General features: G+C 59.7%; 2 protein-coding genes across 4 annotated transcripts in view; one reads left to right on the top strand and one right to left on the bottom strand.

Annotated features, from left to right (window-relative positions):
• The window catches only part of ADGRG5 (adhesion G protein-coupled receptor G5), a 35,775-nt gene extending 34,836 nt beyond the window's left edge, over positions 1 to 939 (bottom strand). The window contains exons 1-2 of the mRNA XM_075536704.1: positions 616 to 939; positions 72 to 325 (exon numbers count right to left, since the gene is read on the bottom strand). Coding sequence (XP_075392819.1) covers positions 72 to 325; positions 616 to 939 — 578 coding nt within the window. The remainder of the gene's footprint in view (positions 1 to 71; positions 326 to 615) is intronic.
• On the top strand, positions 180 to 20,673 carry CCDC102A (coiled-coil domain containing 102A). Of its 3 annotated transcripts, none has more exons than XM_075537103.1 (9): positions 180 to 265; positions 6,040 to 6,751; positions 8,978 to 9,213; positions 12,775 to 12,883; positions 14,790 to 14,906; positions 15,213 to 15,422; positions 16,745 to 16,915; positions 17,705 to 17,808; positions 20,046 to 20,673. In XM_075537103.1, the coding sequence occupies exons 2-9, from the start codon at positions 6,200 to 6,202 to the stop codon at positions 20,173 to 20,175; spliced, it is 1,629 nt and encodes a 542-aa protein (XP_075393218.1). In that variant the 5' UTR covers positions 180 to 265; positions 6,040 to 6,199; the 3' UTR covers positions 20,176 to 20,673. The 3 variants fall into 3 exon arrangements, with proteins under 3 accessions (XP_075393218.1, XP_075393216.1, XP_075393217.1); XM_075537101.1 differs by having other exon boundaries at positions 6,040 to 6,790; XM_075537102.1 differs by lacking the exon at positions 180 to 265 and adding an exon at positions 3,969 to 4,090 and having other exon boundaries at positions 6,040 to 6,790.
• Positions 20,674 to 22,299: the final 1,626 nt, after the last annotated feature.

Below are 22,299 nucleotides of genomic sequence, written 5' to 3'. Positions count from 1 at the left end.
CCCCACTTCCAACGGGGCTCTTCCCGACCTGGGCCTCGGCCCTGCTCCTGAACCTCGGTAAGTGGCCCTACCCGCCCGCCGGGGTCACAGCGGGGCCGCGGTGGCCGCCCGCGCCCCCGCCCCGTCGCGGCCCCTGCTCCCCTCCCCCCGGGCGGGAGGAGGAGACTTCGCGGCCCTCCCTCGGCGCTCCCGGCAGCACGGGGCCCGCTCCGCCCAGCCGCGGCGGGTCGGACGTCCGGAGCCCGCGGGTCCGGTCCGGGCAGAGGTGAGCCGGCCGGTGGCCAGAGGGAGGGAGGAAGGGCGGGCAGGCCCCGCCCGGGAGCTCCTGCGGGCGGCGAACTTTCCGCCCGAGGGAAGCGGTTAAGCTGGGGGCGGGCTGGAGGGCTAGCGGGGAGCTCGGGGGCGCCCGCGTCCGCGGGAACCTCTAAACTCGGAGCAGAACTTGCTAGCTTCCTCCCCAGGGCTCCTCCATCTCCTGGGGTGGGGGCGCTGGGTTTCGGGTGAGGAGGAACTGAGCGGAGGGTGGGGGTGCGCCCAGGGAATGCCACGGGCCCGGCCGGACGGGAGGGGGGCGGCGGCGGGGGCGGAATTTGGAACTCTCCCGGGGGACCCTACGTGGTCGCCATGGCGAGTGCGGGATGGACGGGGCCCTGGCCAATCGGAGCACGTTGTCTCCGCCCCCGGCCCCGGCAGCTGCCAATGGGGGCTGCGCCCCGGAGCCCCGCCCAGCTCAGGGGCGCAGAGCTGCTCGCAGGGCGGGGGCGACTGGGGAGGGGGCGAGGAAGTGAAGACCTGGCCTCCGCATAGTACGGGTGGCCGTGGGGGAGTGGGTTTCGGGGAAGAGCTGGGGCAGGTGGAGCGCCGCTTGGTGCGTGGAGCGGAGAGTGGACCTCCGCCGTCCAGTTCTTTAGTGTCACCAACGACATCAGCCAGCTCCATCCCCTCTGGGCCTGCAGTGCCTCTATTTTAGAAACCGCTCCTGCCCTCCCCCCAACCCCACCCAGACTGGTTCAGGTTGGCACAAGTTCTGCCCACCTGTTGGAATCTTGATAAATACGAAAACTGAGGCCCACAGGGGACAAGGACTGGCAGGTGACACGCGGAGTGTGGGTGGCAGAGCTGGTAGTACCTGTGGGGTGTCCGCTGTACCTGAGAAGCTCCACGAAGCCCCCCTCCCTCACACCCCCCACCCCCCCACCCCCACCCCCGTCTGTCCTCTTCCCGCCCAGCTGCGCAAGCCCTTGCTCAGGTGGCCTGATGCCTGAGGAACCCCGTGTGTGTGGCTGCACCCAGGGTCTGTCTCTCAGGTAATCAGGACCCAGAAGGGCAAACACTCAGCGCCTGCCCTCTCCGCCCAGGCGTGGTGAAGTTTCTGGGCCTCAGTGGCCATCTATTTTTTTTTTTTTTATTCTAAAGGGGGAGCTCAAGTCAATCACCTAGGGCCTCTTTGTGGTTCCTGAGTCTGAAATGGGGATACCTGGCAGAGGCCAAGCCTCGGCTCCCTCTCTCCCAGTCCACTCTTGGAGGTCCAGTACTAAAGACGGGCAGCAGGGCAGGACAGGTGCCCGAAGTCTGCGGCTGACCAGCCTTGGGCCCTGCACTTATCCAATCAGGCTCCCCAGTGTGGTTTCCTGCTAGGCTCTGCTCCCTGCCCACAGCCAGGCCTGTGGCCAGGGGCCAGCGCCAGAGCCCCACCTGAGAGGCTCTGGGAGGACATAGTGGGTACTGAGTTCCAGGGAGAAGTTGGGGCCACTGGGTTCCCCCTACCTCTAGCTGGCCCCCGCCCAAGCCTCAGCACTCTTTCTGGCTGAGTTGTGAGAGACAGACCCAGGAAAATACACTAAGACCAAAACACAAGGTTGGCCCTGGGATGGGCCTGTTTGGCTTCGTGGGGTAAAAAGCCTGACCCTGGACCTGGCAGAGGATGACCTCTGACTCCAACACTGGCACAGACTCAAACACTTAATTTCTTGGAACCTGGCCCCAAACTGCTTCCTGACCCTTATAATGGCTAAGCCCTCCCACACCCCGGCCACAAAGGAAATCAAAACAGTAGTGTCTGTCCATATTTCCCTCCACTGGCCCAGCAAGCATTGATGCAGCGTCTGCTGTGTGCTGGGATAAGGTGCGGCATGGAGGTCTCTGTGTGGGCAATGCTGCAGAGGGGAGGTGCCCCAGCCCCGGGAGCACTAACACTCTGCACAGGAGTCAGGAAAGGCTTCCCAGAGGAGGGGGCCCAGAGCAAGTGGGCCTTGATGTGGAGGAGTTTGCCTATGAAAATGAGGGATCTAAAAGCAACAATAACCACTAGTGTTTTCCATGGGCAGGGCTTCAGAGGGGGCAGGTTTCCGATCAAAGTGTCCTTGTGTTTGGGCCTGGAATGAGCAGACATGGCCTGGGCAGCGATGATAGCTGTGGGTCCCACTCAGCTTTCTGTCCACCCCAGCAGGCAACCGAAACCTCTCCTGGATGCAAAGCCTTGCCCTGCATGCTCTGGTGATAGTGCGGGCAGTCTGGGCTTGCAGCAGACCATGGAAGATTGTGGCGTTCCCCAGGGAAATCGAGGCACTTCTTGAAGGTTTCAGGGCTGAGAGAGGAGCATTCTGGGCTGAGGGAGGGGAGGGAGAGCAGGAATAGGCCCCCCAGGCTAGTGGGAGGCAGGGAGTGAGGGGAAGGGAAGTCTCCCTAGAGCCTGTGGTGACTGGTCCCAGCCTCTGCATGCTCCTTGGGGATATGACATCTGTGGCTGCAGTGGGTGGGGGGTGGGGGTGGGGGTGGAGGTGAATCAAGCAGCCATCCACCCCACATACCCCCGTGGAAAGGGGGCTCTGAGCCTACTAGGGAGGGCGCAATGGCTCTGGTATCAGGCCACTCCCATGTGTGTATGTTACCAAGGCCTGGTGCGTGTCACCAAGGCTGGGTTATGTGACTGGAGTGTGAGGGGCTGGGGGTGGGGGTGGCAGGAAGGAGACATTGCTAGGCAGGGCCTGGCTGCCCTTGGTCCTCTGTGGGTATACAGGACTCCTTGGGCGGGGGTTTCCCTAGAAAGCCAACCATAAGAGCCCCACCCATGTTCAGGGACCTGCCTTCCTGCCCCCTTTGTTCTCCCTCTCCTGCTCCCATCTCCCCACCCCTGCCAGCCAGGCTGAGAAGTGGGGCAGGAGCTCAGCCTGGAGCTCCCACTGCTGCCTTGAGGTGGTGGGGTGCCTGGAAACCATTAGAGGCCTGGGTGGTACCTCCACCTACCCACCCAAGAGATTCCTAGAAGGAGCTGGCAGCACTGTTTCCCCACACCACCTCCCTTTCTGGGGAGCTTCTTGTCAGGCTGAGCAGCTCCCAGAGGCCGGGAGCATGTGGCCATAGCCTGCTCCTTGCTATCCACTCAATAGACCAGGCCGGGCCCGGGAACCATCTCTCCCTCCCCTTCCCCTCCCCACTCCCAGCCCAGCTCTGAAGGAGGGGCATCGGGCTTCCTCCTCCCCCTGTAAGCTTTCAAAATGTTTTCCTTTTCTAAGAGCTTCTCCCTGTGGAGCTGGGCCAGGAAATGGGGGAGAGGAGGTGTGTGTGCGCGCGCGCGCGCGCATCTGGTGCATCTTTACATGTCACTTACATGTGGCCAGGGGTCTCTGAGACCCTGTGTCTTCAGGTGAGTGTGCATCGCTGTGTGTGTGTGTGTGTGTTGTGTGTACACTCCCACTTGCTGCAGGCTCCTGTCTGTATTTATGTAAGGGCTGACGTGTCTGCCGATCCTGCAGCTTGTGCACACATGTCCAGAATGCACATGGACATCAAGGCCAGTCACCGAGTTGTTCAGGCCGAGAGACCGGGTCACAGGGGTCCGTGGCTGTGGAGGGTGGAGCTGAGGAATGTGCTGCGGTGGCTTCTTGCGGACATAGATTGTCTGTGCAGGCCGTACAGGGGTGAGACATCCCTCCAAAATGAAAATGCAAATTCCCAGTGTGCATTTCCTGAACAGGGCCTGAGGAGAGCGAGGGTCCAGGAATCTGCATTGTAAGCAAGAGCCCAGGTGAATCAGCAGGATCCTCCCAGTGCAGGGACACTGGTCTGCCCCATCCAAGCCTCCAAAAGGGTATACACTGGACAGAAGCTGTTTGGGAGGGTCGGTGGGGGCAGAAGTTCCACAGGGCTGTATTTCAGGGCGATGGAGGGTGTTGGGGGGTAGGTCTGATCTGTTGGGTGCCCAGAGGAAGCTGGGTTGGGAACCCAGCTGGAAGTCTGAATTCAGGGGCCCCTCCTGGGGGTGCATCCTTTACAAGGAGGGTCCTTAGCTCCTTTCAGCCTCTGTTGGCTGGGTATTGCTTAGGGATCTCCAAGTGTCTCTCCCCTGGATCTAGAAGGTTTCCCTCACAAGGAAACTGGGCCCAAAGGACAGGCTCTCCTTTCTTGATGGGGACTATGTCCCCGCCCATCCACCCACTCATGTCTCTCTCCTTTTCTCTCTTGTAAGCTTGCAAATGTCACTGTTGAGTTGATTCGAATTCACAGTGGCCCCTGGTGGTGTAGTGGTTACACGTTGGTTGCCTGCTAACCTCGACCTGCAGTTTGAAGCCACCAGCCACTCCTTCGGAGAAAGACAGGCTTTCTAGTCCCATAAAGAGTTACCATCTCAGAAACCCATAGGGGCAGCTCTAATCTGTCCTATAGATTCACCATAGTCAGAACCAGCTCCTTTGTCTCTGAGTAGGGCTGAGAGGCTGAAGGGTATTGATTGCTTCATCACATCCAGGCACTTCATGGGGGATCTGATCTGCCCAACCCCGAGAGGCATGGTCCGAGAAGCTGCCACTTATCTGCGGGGAGCACAGCTCAATCCATGACAGAGGGCTTCCCGCTGCACTGGGGCATGACTTGAGGTCGTCTGAGATTGGAAGGGTGAGGCCTGAAGTCCGATGGAAAGCAGGAGTGTGGGCCAGTAGAGGGAGTGTCAGCCAGGCAATGCAGAGTAGAGTGTTTCCCCAGGAGAAAGACTGCCCCCAGAGAGAGAGGGAGGAAGATAAGCTGGCTGTTCATGCCCCTGTGAAGGGACTCAGGGGATCAGGAAAGGAAGGGCTGAGTGTCCTGAGGAACTGGGGGAGCTCAGCCCAAGGCCACAGCACAGGACAGGACTTCCCAGAATAGACAGAGTGGTGCAGGTTGGAGGCAGTGAGGGGCATCGGGCTCATCTATTTTTAATGGGGTGTGGCCCATGGATGGCAGAGCCCAGCAGTGGGCATGTGGGCTGCTGACCCAGGAGAGATGTTTGCTGTGGTGAGGGGGCGAGGGAGGGAGGCTCTGAGAGGGAGGGAGGCGGGCTCTGCCTCTGATCGCTAACAGACGGGTCTATCTCCAGCCCCTGTCACCAGGATATGGTGACAAATTCTCACCAGTGTGAGGACATGGACTCTTGTGGGCCCGCTAGGGAGCTTCATCCCACGGAGCGTGCAGTGCCTCTTCAGGACATGGTGATAAGAGCCTGCCTTGAGTCTGTTGAAGGAATCAATGTTCACATCAGAGAGAATTCATATCAAGGCCTGCGTGCTGTGACTGGCCCGTGGTCAGCCCTGCACACCAGTCATTACCATCCTCGGTATCATCATCAGCTGGTCAGGACCAGCCCTGCCCTCACCAAGCTCACAGCCTGGGGTGGAGGTGGGAGCAAATGGCCACCAGCAAGTGGCACAGGGAGCTTAGTTCCCGAGAGAGACATGGGCAGGGGTTGGCAGGCCTGGCCTGAGGTGGTCCACAAGGACTTCTAGGAGGAGGTACATTTCCGAGCGATGTGGCCCATTGCAGGGGGCACCACTGGCAGCAAGCTAAAGGAAGCAGGAAACGGGTGGAAGCAGGGTGGATGGTCAGTGAGGGAGATGACCATCACCCCAGGTTCAGACAGCACCTGCTTCTACCACAGGGCAGAAGAGGGCGTAGAGGAGCACACCAGAGGCCAGTGGGTGGCAGTGCCCACCCTCTGCGCACACTGTGCCCTCTGCCTGCCCCACCCTTTGCATGGCACAGGTGAAAACTGGTGGTGTTCTCCCGTAGGTCCGAGAAGACAGCCCCGCACCCACTGGCCTGGAGAGCAGTAGGTCGCAGTGTCCATCATGCGCAGTGGTATGCCATCCCCGACACGCCCTTGGCACCTCCCCTGAGATCAGCCGCCAGCTCAAGCCTGGGCCTCACGACCCGCGCACCTAGCCGCACCATGAGCCACGGCCCCAGTCCCCGGCTGGCTGAGTCCCCGCAGCTGTCCAAGGGCAGCCTCCTGACCATCCTGGGCAGCCCGTCGCCCGAGCGCATGGGGCCGGCCGATTCGCTGCCGCCCACGCCGCCCAGTGGCACACCCTCGCCCGGCCCGCCGCCCGCACTGCTCCTGCCCGCGGCGCCTGCGGCGCTGCTGGCCGACGGGGACTGGGAAAGCCGCGAGGAGCTGCGGCTGCGGGAACTGGAGGAGGCGCGGGCGCGGGCGGCGCAGATGGAGAAGACCATGCGCTGGTGGTCGGACTGCACCGCCAACTGGCGCGAGAAGTGGAGCAAGGTGCGCGCCGAGCGCAACCGCGCGCGCGAGGAGGTGCGCCAGCTGCGCCAGCGCCTGGACGCCCTCACCAAGGAGCTGGCGGGCGCGCGGCGAGAGCGCCAAGAGGCCCAGGGCGAGTGCGAGGCCCGGGGCCGGGAGCTGGCGCGGCTGCGGGGCACCCAGGGAGCCACTGACCGGACGCCGCAGGAAGGTCCCGAACTGGAGCCGGAGCCAGAGCCGGTGCGAGATATCGGGTCGGAGAGGACCCAGGGCAGCCAGGTGCTGGGAGAGGCAGGGCGTGCTGGGCAGGGGCCCCCAGTTGTTGGCCAGGAGGGAGCAGGGTCTCCGGTCTAGGTCGGGCTACTGGGCAAAGCCTTTATGCATGTACCTAAAAGCAGGCAGGGACTTCCAGACTCAGAGAGGAGCCAGTAAGGCCTGGCCACCTGGGAGGTTCCACTCTTCTGAGTCCAGCCCTGCCCCGCAGGGCTGCAGATCACCTCCCTTCGGAGCCCTGCAGGCCTGAGAAACCAGGATCAGGTGGCCTCCCTGCTTGCACCTGAAAAAGTGTATAGAACCAGGTGGTGTCATTCCCATGGAGCGGGAGAGGGCACAGGATCTGCCCCCCTTCGGCCTTGTGTGAATACCACAGCTGAAGCCACTCAGCCCTTCCACTTGTATTTGATCATGGGGCAGTAGGAGCGCCCAGGTGGTCCCTGACCCAAGCTCTGGAGAGGGGCTTCACAGCAGCCTTGCCGGACAGGGCCATATTTAAGCTAAGGCTAGAAGGATGTGTCCAGTTAGCCGTGGGACACGCAAGAGGTTATTCCAGCTGATGGGGACCGCCGTGCAAAGGCCCGGAGGCCACCAGCACCTGGTGAGCTGGACAATGACCAGTGTGACGGCTTGCAGCATTCTCCAGATGTGGGAACCCTAGAGGGAGTGGGTGTCCCCTTAAGGCCGCTGTACAGTGACCCTGTGAGCTCTATGCTTTATGAATGAGGACGTGGGCACCAGGGACACCCAGCTGGTGAGATTGAGCTGCCTCTGACCCCAGGCCGTCTGGTAGGTGGGAGCATGAGCTGGAAGCTGTGTCCTCCGTCAGCAGGGTGACCCCAGGAAGCTGTCTAGGGACAGAGCTTAAGTTCAGGGCCCTCCCTCAACTCTCCCCCTACCTCCCCCAGCTAAGACTGCCTAGCCCCTTCTGCCCTGTAGACGGGAGCGGACACTGCTGCTTCTTGGAGGCCAAGGCCTCTTCTCTCCACCTCCTGGTCTGCCCCTGTACTGGGAGATGGCATTCAGTGCTATCATTTGGGGCAGATGATAAGAGGCCTGCCAGCCCACCTCTTGGAAACGTCTTGTCCCATCTCTGTTCCGGGAGGTGGTGTGGGAAGCAGTGAGGGCCCCAGGCTCACTGTCTGGGTTTGCATTCTGTGACTGGAGCTAGCCCTGCACCCCACCCCCAGTGTCCCCATGTGTAAGGCTTGAGACTTGGTAGCCCACACTCAGTCAGCTGGAGGTTCAGGAGATGAACCTCACCCACAGGGAGCCCTTGGAGCCACTGTCTAGTCCAGAGAGAGAAACCAAGGACCAGCCAGGGAAACGGCTGGCCCAGACTCAGCTGGAAAAGCCAAGGGGGAAGCCAGACTAGATGGGAGGCTGGGGCCCAGCCGGGTGTGTGGTCAGAAGCAGGCCGTGGGGGAGGCCGGCGGGGGCTCAGCAGCTGGTGCCTGCTCCTTCCTTCCCTGGCAGAGCTGGTTCTGTCTCCTGTGTGTGCGTGCCTTGCTGCCACTCGCCTTGCGCCTTAGTGTTTCTGCCCAAAAAGTGGGCTCCGTGAGTCAGGGTTCCCTTTGAAGGAATTGGGCCCTGATCCTGGGCTCCAACATAGGGGCAATTGTGAGGCTGGCGTGGCCCGGGGCAGTGGTTCGTTCGTTCTGCTGCACACAGGGCTGCCCATGAGTCGGAGCGGACCTGAAATCAACCAGAGGCCCTCTCCACTGTAGGACTCCTTGCTCTGACATCTGTCCCCACCAAATCATGCTCCACCATCTGTTTGCATACTGCCTGTGATGAGCACCTTGCCACCCCTCAGGGGGAATCTTGGAGAATTCAGGGAACTCTCAGGGCACCTCTGTGCAGGGCATGTCTTCCTCTCCAGAGAGGACCGGGCCAGGTTCATTCCCCCGCTCCCCGCCCCCCTTGCCCCTTCTGTGGAGGGGGTTTTCTGAGTGACATCGGAATGCACCTGGCTTGTGTCTCACACAGTGGTGGGATTCAATCTTACCCCATCGTCACATACTCCTTAGGGGGCCCACCCACCTGTCTCTCCTCCCTGTTCGGTTCTCTCGAGATGCTTAGCCCTTGGGTAGGTCACCCAGCCAGCTAAGCCAGGGCCTGGGAGGAAGGGTCATGAGGAAGGCCACTAGGTGCCCATGGCCTCTGCTCCAGCCTCCGCCTTGGTCCCCACAGGAGCTGGAGCTGGAGCTGGTGGAGAGCCTGCTGAAGAGCCAACCGGAGGAGCCCGAGGGCTGCTGGGAGACCCGCAGCGTGAGGGCCGGGGGCTCCAGGGGGGGCAGCTCGGGCCGCCAGGAGCGCAGCTGGCTGCCCTGGGAGGATGCTGCTGCCACCGAGGAGGACAGCTCTAAGTTAACCGCCCTGCGGCTGCGTCTGGACGAGTCCCAGAAGGTGCTGCTCAAGGAGCGAGAGTGAGTCTCAGAAGGGTGGTGGGGAGGGGGCGCCCTCCACTTCCCAGAGCCGAGTCACCCAGTAAAGGGGTACATTTAAGCTCCAGGCATTGGCTTGGGACCAGTCACAGGCCTCTGAGGACGTAGCCAGGATGAGATGGAAATCCACTCCATGCGTTCTTGACTTGAGCTAGCTGGGGAGGGTGGCACTCGGCGCTGGGGGCACAGGTTCAAGCAAGGCCAGCAGGATGGGGAGGGTCTCAGTGCTGCCACGTCTGGGCATTCAACCCACAGAAATGTGTTTTCTTGAGGCTCCAGAGGCAAGAAGGGCCAGCTCCAGGGAGACCTTTCTCTGTTGGCACTGGCAGAAAATTCCATGCAGGCCTCTTCCCCGTTCCTCAGAGAGCATCCCATGTCTTTCCCCATCCGGGTCTCATCTCCTTTCCTTCGACCTCAAAGCTGACTGTTTGCAGACCCACCCTACCCTCCTATAGGACACAGCAAAAGCACCCCTGTGCCCAGGTGGGGTGGCAGTACCAGGTGTTCAGCCCTGCAACACATATTTTTGGGGGGATACAGTTCCCCCACAACAGAGGTATCCTGTAACTGCTGCTGGGTGTTGAATTTGGAGGTGGTGGATTTGAGAAGTGAGTGGGTTCAGGAGAGATTCTGGGCCGGAGGTCAAAACTCCAGAACCAGACAGCAAAGCGATGGTTCTGAGAGGCCTGGGTCTGGCTGAGACCAGAGAAGTGAGTGTGAACAGACAGGGAAGAGGGCGGAGGAGCCACCCTGGGGTCCACCGCGGTTTAGAGGGTCGTGAGAGGAAGAAGACTCGGCAAAGGAGCTGGGACGTCACCTGTGAGGGCAAGGGAAGCCAGGAGAGCCATCCTGCAGGCTGACTGACACTGTACATAGAGCGAGCGGTGGTTGGCTGAGTCCCAACAGTGCAAAGCTAAACACGGACTATTGGATCTAGAGCATGGAGGTCACCAGTGAGCAGGGCCCAGGCCTACTCCCCTCCTCTTCAGAAACTAAATGCATGGGTGTGCAACTTGCTCATGGTCGTGTAACTAACTTGCTCATGGTCTTGTAACTAACTTGCTCATGATCGCGTAACTAACTTGCTCATGGTCGCGTAACTAACTTGCTCATGGTCGTGTAACTAACTTGCTCATGGTCTTGTAACTAACTTGCTCATGGTTGTGTAACTAACTTGCTCATGGTCGTGTAACTAACTTGCTCATGGTCGCGTAACTAACTTGCTCATGGTTGTGTAACTAACTTGCTCATGGTCGTGTCACTAACTTGCTCATGGTCCTGTAACTAACTTGCTCATGGTCGTGTAACTAACTGGCTCATGGAAGCAGCAGTCAAGCGATCAAACGACATTGCCCTGGGTAAATCTGCCGCACCAAACCTCTTCAAAGTGCTGAAAAGCAAGGATGTGACTTTCAGGACTAAGGGACACGTGGCCCAAGTCCTGTAGTTTTAGGGGCCTCATCTGCATGTGAAAGTTGGGCATTGGATAAGGAAGACCGAAGAATCGATACATTTGAATTGTGCTGCTGGAGAAGACTATTGAAGGTACTGGTTCATTCCCGGGTTTCGGCACCAAAACAAAACAAAGTACCACAAACTGCCCAAATAACCAACAGATCTATCAGAAGAAGTACGGCCAGAATGCTCCTGAGAGGCCAAGATGGCCAAACATGGTCTCACATACTTTGAGCCTGTCAGGAGAGGCCCATCCCTGGAGAAGGACCTCATGCTTGGTCACACAGCCAGACCCTGACTGACGGACACAGTGGCTGCAACACTGGTTCCCACAGGAGAGCTGTGGTGAGGACGGCGTGGGACCTGGCAGAGTTTTGTGCTGTGGTGTCCCGGTCGTCTGGAGTTGGAACAGACTTGATGGCATGGAACGGCAACGACAAAATAACTTACCTGCACACATAGGTTTTTCAAAAGCAAGCATTGGGCCCCAACCGGAATGAGAGTGTGTTGGTTTTCGGGGGCTGCTGTAGCCGAGGTTGTTGGGGGGCGTGGCTAAGCGACAGAAATGCATTGTCTCACATGTGTGGGGCTACAGGTCCAAGAGCCTGGATAAGCAGGGCCTCTCGTTCTCTCCACCTCCTCTCCCTCTCCCCCCTCCTCTCTCCCTCTCCACCCCCTCCCCCTTCTCTCACCATTGCTGTCTGGCTCTCCCTCAAACATGCTTACTCTCCTTCATGCTATCTTTTTCTTGTTCTCTCTCTCTCTCTCTCTCTCTCTCTCTCTCTCTCTCTCTCTCTCTCTCTCTCTCTTGCGCCCCCTCTACCTCCCTCCCTCTCTGTCTCTCTCTTCTTTTCTCTCTCCGGCTCCTCCTCCCTCCTTCCCTGTCTCTGCCTCTCTCTGCCCTTCTCCCTCCCTCTCTCAGAGGATGGAGCATCCATCTCCATCTTCCTCCTCTTCCGCCCCCTGCACCCTGGGGGCTCCTGCCAGCCCTTGGCATGCAGGCCTTGTAGCAGGCACTCGCTCTGCCCCTCATGTGGTCATACATGGTCATCCTACCTCTGTCTCCTTCCGTGCCTCTGCTCTCCCTTTTACAAGGACACCCGTCCTGTTGGACAGGGGCCCACTCCACTCCAACTTGACCTCGGGTTACCCCAACCAAGCACATCTCCCACAGTTCTGCTTCCAGGCAAGATCCCACGCAGGACACCTCTGGGGGTCAGGTTCCACCGCTCTCAGGGATTCAGGCCTACCCTGACGCAGAAGTGGCTGTCGTAATACACTCCGGGGGCATCAGGTGCTGGGCCGGCTGAGGGTTTGACAGCTGGAGGGCAATGCTCAAGTGGTGTCTGTGGGCGGCGAGACCTCCCCAGAGAGAGCCAGCCTTTGGTGGCGTGCTAAGCAGAGCAAAGCACTGTCTCCCCTCCCTATGTGTGTACCACTGCCCCCCGCCCCCCTGCCTGCTTGCTTTCCCTGCACCCCACTGCTGAAGCATGGGCTTGCTTTCTGTGCACGGAGCACACCGGATGTGGGGATCTTTCCACATGGATAGGCTGCCCTGGGCACTGTGGGGCCTTGCCACCTCGCACTTCACCAAATGACCCCCTGTGACCTCCTCACTGTGACACACACCCCCTGTTGTGACACTGGCCGTCCCTCCAAGGGCCCTGTGGCGTGCTAGCCCCTCAGGCAGACCATGTGGAGTGCATTATAATGATAAACAGTCCAGCCAGTGGCTGCCCACCCATAGACCCACAGAGGGCCGGGCAGGGCCAGGCGCTGATCCCCTTGCGGGTGGGGAGCCCACTGTATTCATCCTCCAGACAGGCTGCAGGCTGGAAGAGGAGCCCAAGGTGCTGTGCATTCAAGCTGAGCCTTACAGGGACCCCAGGACACAAAGTGGATCAGAATGGGGCTCCCCTTTATAGGGGAGGCTGGGACCCGGGGGTGGGGGCACTGGCACCTCCAGCAGAAATGAGGGCCAAGGCACTGTCACAGGGTGGCAAGGCAGGGGTACCCTGAGGGTGCGCTCTGAGTAGGGGCCCTGGTGGGCTCACCCCCAGGCCTGTCTCTCTCCTACCCCGCCCCCAGGGATAAACTGGCGCTGAGCAGGAACATAGAGAAGCTGGAGGGGGAGCTCAGCCAGTGGAAGATCAAGTACGAGGAGCTGAGCAAGACGAAGCAGGAGATGCTCAAGCAGGTATGTCGTGGAGTGCCCGCGGGGCAGCTGGGCACCCTTGCATTGCTGCAGTCAGGCCGAGAGGGAGGGGATTCACTCATTCATTCACTCACTCATTCACTTATTCATTCACTCGCTCAGTCATTCACTTGCTCACTCATTCATTCACTCAGCAACTGTTGGTCACTGTTCTGAGCACAGGGGCAGGAGGACCCGGCTTTCCGGGGGCTGTGGGAGACAGTAACCAGGTAGGTGTGTACATGCACCACCAAGATGGCAAAACAAATGTGAGGGACGGGCTGGTGGTGAGTAGTGTCTGCTGGGAGAAGGTGGCATTTGAGACAAGACAAAGGGAGCTGACCGTTAGAGGATCTGAGGGCCCAGCAAGTGCAAAGGTGCTGGGGTAGGAACAAACCTAGGGTGTGCGGGACTCAAGGACAGCCTGAGATGAGGTCGCATGGGACCGAGTGGGCCAGAGTGAGGGAGAGGACTCAGGCCTTAGGGGTCACTGAGCACCTAGTGAGTGTCAGATCATATGGACGGGTCACAGCAGTCAAGCCAGCTAAGTGCTAATATCCCATCTTATGGATGCAGAAGCTGAGGCTCCAGCTGGCCAGGAATGAATTCCACCACACAGTGAAGGAGGAACAGAGGGGTCTGGCCGATGCGCAGGATCCTGTGCAGGCCTGGTGGCCACCAGGGGGCGCAGCCATCCAGGGAAAGCCAGTGTGGACTGACTTTCTGGAAGGTGGAAAGTCCTGGGGTCTCAACACCTACTCTGCCCAGCAGAGGACTTAGATGTCCCAGACCTAGGCTTCCATGCCAACCTCGTAGGAAGGCTCCTAAAATAACATGTCCCTAACCACCCTGAATGCCTATCTTTGGGAATTAAGCCCACGGACCTGCCTTTTTAACTTTGTCCAAGTCGGAGCAGATAACGGCTTGCAGAAACCAACATTCACGAAGCTTGCCTATGAATGCCTCTTGGCAGAGGTGTGTAAAGCTTCTATTTGAGCTGGCTCCTTTTCCCTCTCCATGGGGGTCTCTGGCTCGCCGGGGGAGGGGGATGCGGAGGAGTGTAGCCGTGGTCAGGAAATGGCCCTGTTTTAGAAGCACCTGGGCACTCCAATGCTGCCCACCCGGCACCCTCAAGCAGGCCGCTGTTTAGATGCAGGGGGTTCATCTCATCAGAACAGACGGAGATTCCCCTGGGCCAGGGGACACGAGGGGCTGCTCAGGGCAAGGCCCCTCCAGAGGCAGACCTAAACCCCTCAGCCTGGGGAGGTGGAGGGGGAGTGCAACGTGGCCCAAGGGGTCGCCTGGAGTTGAAATCAGTCTGACAGTACCTAGCAACAGCCTCAGAGGCCTTGTGGGGGTTGAGAGGGGGACACACAGGCCTAGGCCTCTGCCCTCCAGACCTACCCTCTAGTGGGGGCGGGATGGAGGAGGTGGGTGAACAAGAGAGGCATGCAGTGAGAGGAGCCCATGGTCCAAGCTAAGGGAGTCACACCTACAAAGGCCCCTCAGCCAGTGGTGGGCAGGCACCGGGGATGGCTGGGCCTGGAGCAGGGGGCCCAGGAGTAGAGGTGGGAGATCAGGCTGAGGAGAGGAGGGCAGGGGCCAGGTAGTGAAGGACTTAGCAAAACAGGGACAGATTGGACTTTATTCTGAGGGCCCCCGGAGCCATCTCAGGGGTTCATCGGGTGTAGAAATGTGACCGAGTTTCTCCTTTTGAAGCCCATGTGGGACTACAGATGTGGAGAATGGGTTGTGGAGCAGGCAATGTTAATGAGGCAGGAGGTGAGAGGTGTTTGAGGGGGCAGAGTGGTCAGATTAATGGTGGGTTCTGGGCACCCCCCCGAAGCCCCACACTCTTCCAGAAGCCTCTTGGGGGCCCTGCATAACCAGCCTGGCCCTCCCCTTTCAGCTCAACCTCCTGAAGGAGACGCACCAGGATGAGCTGGGCCGGATATCCGAAGACCTGGAGGATGAGCTGGGAGCACGGACCAGCATGGACAGGAAGATGGCTGAGCTGAGGGGTGAGGTGAGGCTACTGCAGACCTGACAGGGCCCCGAGGGGTCTGTCTCACCAGCCAGCCACAGGCTGGGGGAATGCCCCAGCTGGCAGGGTGAGGCCTGGGCACACCGGCTAGCACCACCACACACCCCGCACTGTGTGCAGCAAACCCTAGTTAACTATAGCTGCTGCAGAAGGACCTGCTCCCTGGAGCCAAAAATGGCTCGGGGGGCAGGAGGGGTCAGCTCAGGCCCTTTCGTACCCCCATCCCTACCCCCACCCCACCCTGACTCCCCTGGAGCCCTCACCCTGCCCTCCTGCCCCTCCCTGCAGATGGAGCGCCTGCAGGCAGAGAATGCAGCGGAGTGGGGCCGCCGGGAGAGGCTGGAGACGGAGAAGCTGGGCCTGGAGCGGGAGAACAAGAAGCTGCGTGCACAAGTGGGGGACCTGGAGGAGGCCCTGGCCCGGCGGCGGCGGCAGACCACCAGTGCACTGGACTGTGACCTGAGGGCCAGCCAGGCCGCACTCTTCGAGAAGAATAAGGTGGGGCAGTGAGTGGTGGCCTTGGGGGGGGTGGGTTGCTGGGAAAGCCACGCCCCCTGTCCCTGCCAAACCAGAACACCTACTGTATGCCCTACGCCAGCCCAGGGGACAGGGGAGCCCTGAAGGAACAAGCGGATCAGCCAAGGAGAGTGGGCATGCTCAGCCCAGAGCTGCTCCTCTGGGACACAACTGGGTGCCCACCAGGCAATAATGACCAAACCAAGAAACCCAGCCCCCACCCCCACCCCCTATTGTCATCAAGTCCCCCCTCACTCCTGGTGCCCCTAAAGGGCAGGGTAGAACTGTCCTTGTGGGTTTCCGAAACTAACTCTCACCTGGAGCAGACACCTCAGCTTTCTCCTAGGGAGCAGCTGGCGATTTCAAACTGCTGACCTTGTGGTTAGCAGTCCAACAAGTAACTCACTACCAAGCTCCCGCCCTACACCGTGAGAGCTCCCCAAAACACAGACACCCCTAAGGCTGTCCAGGCTGAGGGTGAAGTAGAACTGCCCCCCAGGTGTCTGATCCTAAATCTGGATGGGCGCACACAGCCTCCTCTTTCTCCCTTAGAACAGCTCATGGGTTTGAACTTCGGACCCTGCGATCAGCAGTCCAGGGCATCACACCCCTTGATCAAGCAAGGCCTTCTCTATGCTGGGCCTGATGTTAAGGATCGTAGCTACATTTATGGAGCGCCCACTGTGTGCTGGGCCCTCTGGCCATGCTGGTCCAGGACTCCCTGCAGTGGAGGCACGCTGCTGGGGCTGGGAGAACCTGTGCCTACTGAACCAGCCCGCCCCTCAGCCCCACTAAGCTCCTCCCTCCCCGGGGCTTCAGAGGCAGGAAAGACTCACTCCGCACAGAGATTGAGGTTGACAGAGTTGAGTGAAAAGACATAACTGGCCATGAGGACTCAGTAAGCAAAGGCCCAGAAAGGCGAGGTGCCAACAGGGCTGGCAGAAGCCTCAGGCAAAACGTGGCCAGGCCCGTTAAGATGGACCCCGGGCCCAGCCCCTTGGTGAGTGGAAAGGAATGCCGTGAGCCTGCCTCAGCGGACAGCCCCTTGGTCAGTGCTGAGCAAGTTCATGTGAAGGCTTAGAACAGGTGAAGATAGTCACCTTGAACTTGCAGCAAGCAGGACCAGCTTCCTGGAGGAGGTGCTGTCCGAGACCCATGCCCCCAGGAGCCCAGGGGCCTTGGACGCCAGAACCTAGGGGCATTGAGCTGACACACCTCCGATCCCACTGTGGGTGGAGAGATTTGAGGGATGGGGACACCCTGATGCCTTGGGTTGTCTTACCCCGCTGCCTGTTCCCCTGCAGGAGCTGGCGGACCTGAAACACATGCACAGCAAGCTGAAGAAGCAGTTCCAGGAGAAGGTGGCAGAGCTGGCCCATGCCAACCGGCGGGTGGAGCAGCACGAGGCAGAGGTGAAGAAGCTGCGGCTGAGGGTGGAGGAGCTCAAGAAGGAGTTGGCCCAGGCAGAGGATGAGGTGAGTCCCTGTGGGGCCCAGGGCCAGTCTCCAGACCTCTGCTGAGAGAGGAAGGAGCAGGGCCTGCAGCGCTCCCCCCGGGGCACTCAATGCCTGGCATGAGCCTGCCTCGTGGGTGGGTGGGTGGATGTTGGAGTGGTGGGGAGGAGCATGGAGAAAGAAAGGGACAGACAGGGTGAGGACACTGATGGGTGGATAGGCGAGTGGTTGGGGAGGGAAGAGGAGAGAGAGTGGACGTGACTGGACAGCTGGACGGGCTGATAGTGCACATGCACACAGAGATGAATAGCTGGGTGAATGAGTGGGAAATGGCAGCCGGGGACCAATGAGCAGAAGAATGACTGAGCAGGTGGCAGGAGGGCAGATCAGAGAGGAGCTGGGGAAGGGGACTTGCAGAGTGGATGGACGAAAGAATAGGCAGGTGTATGGGCAACGAATGGCGAATGGATAGGTAGAAATCTATCCCCATGGTGAATCTCTCCAGGGCCAGGGCCAGAGGGACGCAGTTATGATGCTAGATGGTGATGAGTGGAATGGACAGGCATGCAAGGACCCTGGCAGGGAAGCAATGGGGGGCTTCAGGGACAGCAGGAAAGGGACATCTCCCTGAAGACAACGGGCTTTGGGCCAGGCCTTGAAGGAAGGACGGGGATTGCTCATGGGAGAGGACACCTCCCCCCAACACACACACGCACACCAGGACCAATTGGAATGTCTGATACCGAATGGATGGCAGGCCAACTGCCAGGCCCACTGTGACTCCATGCTCTTGGCCCCTCGCGCCCCCAGCTGGACGAGGCCCACAACCAGGCCCGTAAGCTGCAGCGATCGCTGGACGAGCAGACGGAGCAGAGCGAGAGCTTGCAGGTGCAGCTGGAGCACCTGCAGTCCAGGTAGGCCCCAGGGCGCCATCCAGGTGGGGGTCCCTATGAGGAGAGGATTCACAACCGGGCCACGGAAGAGCCTCCAGTTCAGGGTTGAAACCCCAGGCTGGAGCTGGAAGGGGAGGCAAGGGGTGCAAAGGAGGTCTGGCCCCCAGACCAAGATCCTGTCTGCTCCGGCAGGAAGGGATGGGGCCAAGGACCAGGAAACTGGGGTGGGGGTGTGAGGGGGGGTGCAGGAAGTCAGAGCAGCTGGGAGCCCTGGAATTGTCTCCTCCAGCAGGCAGGTGGGTGGGCTCTGTGAAGGCAGGAAGGACAGACAAAGGGGTCAGGCCCAAGGAGTGGGGGCAGTGGGACTCATGGAGGTGACCCCATGCCAAATGAGACCTGAAGGGGCCAGACCTGCCGCCCCCACCCCCACCCCTGCTCTGTTGCAGGCAGGGCTGGTCAGCCTCAATAAGGGCTGAAGGGCCTCAAAGTTCCCCCATTGCACTCCGCGTGCCCCCTTCTCCCCTCCCCTCTCAGCACCCCCAGCAGAGCAGGAGGCCAGTCCAAACCCCTCCCACTGTACATTCTAGAAGCCTGAGTGGAGTGAGTGGCAGCCTCTGCCTTCATGGCCGATGTGCCAGGGTCCAACCGGGGGCACACCCTGCCTTCTCTCACCGCCTGGAGGAAAGGGTCCTCTGACCAGCCCAGCTCTGCAGCCAGACTGCCCAGCGGGACCCGTCCTAGCGGAGCCCTTAGGAGCTGTGTAGCCTTGGACCGCCTGCACCTTTCCAAAAGGGACTGGTGCTGTTCTTAGTGCTGCATTACTGGAAGCATTAGATGAGCTGATCCAGACTCAGAGGAGGTGCCTGGATCATCGTAAATGCTGAAGATCATCATCAGTCATCCCTGGGGGGGGGCGAGGGGAGGCTTGGGACCTGCACTGTGCTGCAAGTATTGAAAGAAGCCCCACCCAAAACGCAGCTGGTGGGGGCTGAGCAGGTTCCAACACGGCCCCCCAGCAGTCAGTGAGCACTTGCGGTGTGTGCTGTGTGTAACTGTCCTGAGATCCTGTGCTGGGAGCCAGGCGTAACCGCTGGAGCAGAGTACAGGCGAGCCTCAGTTTCCCCACCTGCCCAATGAGAGTTGTCCTGAGGACTGCCTGGGATGACGCCCGTTGTGTTTGTGTAGTGTTGTGTTATGTTGTGCAGGGTCCTGATGTAGCTTCAAGCTTTCTCCTTGTCTGGCTTGCTTAGCTTTCCCCCCCCCAATCCCCCCCCCCACGCGCCCATACACACACTTCAAAAGGCCACTTAGCCTTAAGGCTTTCCTGCCACTCCAGCACATTCTTCAGAAGCCTATAAACTCCCAAAATGGACCCCTGGCCTCTCCAGGGCTCCATCAGGAAGGGCGGGGCCTGCCCACTGCCTCCTCATTTCGGTTTCCAACTTTCTGAGCTGTAATGTTCTAGGGACAGTACACTAAATCACCGCGCAGTAATGGAGGCCCCCACCGGGCCCCTCCCTGCCCTGTTAATAATTCATGCCTTCCAGTAAGACGCAGCCAGGATGGGAACCTGGCACGGAGCAATCTGTATTAAAAGTCAGAAGGGGCCCGGATTTGCTGAGCCTCCTTTCCCCTAAAGCACAAGAAAGTTCCTTTAAAAATGACAGTGGCAAACATGGTGCAGCCTGGTGACCACCTAGCTGGACAGGTGGAGGGGACGGTATGAGCACCCCCCACCCCACCTACCCCTACCAGGTCTTCCTAGAAGCACTGCCTGTGTTTTCACTGGGGCCTTGTTTCTGTGAGGAGGGAGATGGAGTGCTTTCTCCCTGGCACTGGCAGGGTGAGGTGTGCCCCCACAGCCCCGCTCTGCTCTGGGCTGTCTTTAGGGGCAGGCTTGGTTGGGCTTGGACCCCAGCACCCGACCCCGGCACCTTGGTCCAGCATCTGTTCTGTGAGCTGCCTGGGCCACTCCTGAGTCTGCTGCCTGAGCTCGAATCCCGGCCCCACCCCCAGCACCCTTGTTACTTGAGTGATGACTTGACTTCTTGGGCCTCTGTTTCCCCTTCTGTAAGGGAGTTGACCTTAGCACCTCCGTCAGTTAAGGCACTGCTGAGAGGCTTCTATGGGATGTGGCGGCTCGGGAAGTTCAGGGGAAGGCATGGCGGTTGTCAGCACCAGCGGTAGCTATGTGAGAGGGAGAGGGGCAGGCTGGAGACCTCGCATGAACCCCCCCCCCCATCCCCTCGCCCTCACAGACTCCGAAGGCAGCAGCAGAATGCCCCTCTCTTTGGGAAGATCCGCAGCGCTCGCTTTGGCACGGAGGAGGCCGGGGACGGGGCTAGCGACCTGGACGAGGATGAACACCTGCAGATCCAGGTGGCCTAGAGCGGCTCGGGTGGGCCCCAGATACCCAGGCTGACCAGCTCTTGCATTGAGGCAGCTGCCTGCACTGACTCTGGACTGGGTCCTACTCCTACCACCCACAACTTCCTTCTCCCAGGTGGACTTGCATGGCTCTACCCACGGGACCCCCCAACCCCCGGGAAAGGAAGCCACAACCTACACTATATACATAGACATATATATGTGTGTGTGTGTATATATATATATACACACACCTAGAGGGCCTTGGACCCCTTTGGTTTTATAAACATCAGACCACTCCAAGGCTCAGCACAGGTGTCCCACCCACGCAGGGCAGGGCTTTCTGCAGCAGGTGGGGGATGGTGCTGGGGGGCTGTCCGTATCACCACGTGACGGACCCCATGTTTTGTAATAAACGGAGTTCCTGTGAATGCTCCTGCCAACTCAGAAAGGTGGGGAGACTTAATGAATTGGGAAGAATAAAAGAAATGCATGTCTGGGCTGTAGAGGGGTTTGGAACCTGGCTTCTCTGTGCAGGGGAGGGGGTAAGAGCAAGCCTGGGGTCCATCTAGCCCAAAGAAGAGGATGCTTCAGTTCAGTAGGAGTAGGTCCTGCCCCCCAAGGGCCTGGCCTCAAATCTCTGCTCTACCCTCTCCTGGCGACGCGAGGGCCTCAGGGAAGGTACCCACCCTCGGCAGGTCTCCTTTGCTCCATCTGCAAGTTTGACGTCTCAGAGCCCCGAGAAGGACTTGAGCTGACTTCATCCCAGTGCTTATTAAACGTAGTCCACAGCCCTAGAGGCCCCCTCCAGCTTGAAGAGCCCCCAGGCAGAGTGGAATGAAATGCTGCCCCTCCGGCACTGCGTCCAGGACCAGCTGTGGACCAGATCAGCGGGATCCAGAGGGGTTTTCCGCGGTAGATCTCCAGGCCTTTCTTCCTAGCCCATCTTGGTCTGGAAATGCCACGGAAACCTGTTCAGCACTGTAGCAAGCCTCCAAGCTCCACTGACACATGGGGGCGCAGCTGTGCCCCAGGTGCCCCGGCTAGAAATGGAACCCCAGCCTCATTGGTGGTGGTGGTTATTAGGTGCCCTGGACTTGGTTACAACTCACAAAGGCCATTCTGCCCGGCCCTGCGCCGTCCCCACAGCTGGAATGGGTGAGCCCATTGTCACAGCCACTGTGTCGGTCCATCTGGTCAAGGGCCTTCCTCTTCCACACTGCCCCTCTACTTAAGCAGGCATGACGTCCTTCTCCAGGGACTGGGCTCTCCTGGCCACATGTCCACCAAGTACGTGGACCACGTCTCGCCGTCCTTGCCTCGAAGGAGTGCCCTGGCTGGTGGTTCTTTGGCAGTCTGTGGGCCTTTCCATCTTACTCGCCAGCAGCACGGGTCGGATGCATCTTCGGCCTTCCTCATTCATTGTGCACCGTTCACATGCATTTGAGGCCATTGAAGATGCCACGGCTTGGGCCAGGTGCCCCTGAGGCCTCCCTCCTCCCCAAAGTGACCTTGATTTTCAGCATTCATCTAGCAAGCAAAAACTCTGCTCCTGAACCCCTGCTGCCCCCAGTAAAGATTAGCCAGTGTTCAAATGCCCAAAGGTTTGCCCTCGTGGTGGGCTCGCCCTATGTGGCCTTTGCCCGGCTGAGTGAAGTCCAGGTGAGTGGCTGGGTTTCCGAGGTGGGCGTGGACACAGCCCCTCCCTTTCCCAGCCATCCCAGTCCTGGCCCCGGGGGGTGTGGAGGGGCAGGCAGTTTTTATTTCCCTGTTGATGGTGTTACCCTGGTGGGGTGGATATTTAAAACACAGCCTTTCCTGATACCCAAGATGAGGCGGCATTGGGGGCTGCTGTCTTTCGCACCGGCCACCTCCGATGACTTACGAACAGTGGGCTCTCTATCTGCAGGACAAGGCCCCCCGATGGTTCTGACCGGGGGTGGTGGCTTGTTCCCTGTGTCTCAAGTGTGTAAGGGACGGTTCTGGGTAGCCAGCCAGAGGCTGGGACCAGAGAGGACGCCTGGTGGGTGGGGGGGAGGCTGCGCTGAGTGACACGCAATCACCAGGGAAGGCTAAAGTCTGGGTCCTCGGGGGATATCACAGCCTTGGAGCCTGAGAGCCGGGAGAGGCCGCGCCAGAAACCAG

Source organism: Tenrec ecaudatus, chromosome 18 (assembly GCF_050624435.1).
Source record: "Tenrec ecaudatus isolate mTenEca1 chromosome 18, mTenEca1.hap1, whole genome shotgun sequence".
Classification (NCBI taxonomy): Eukaryota; Metazoa; Chordata; class Mammalia; order Afrosoricida; family Tenrecidae; genus Tenrec; species Tenrec ecaudatus.
Note: the sequence above shows the minus strand (reverse complement) of the source record. Positions and strands in the feature narration are given on the sequence as shown.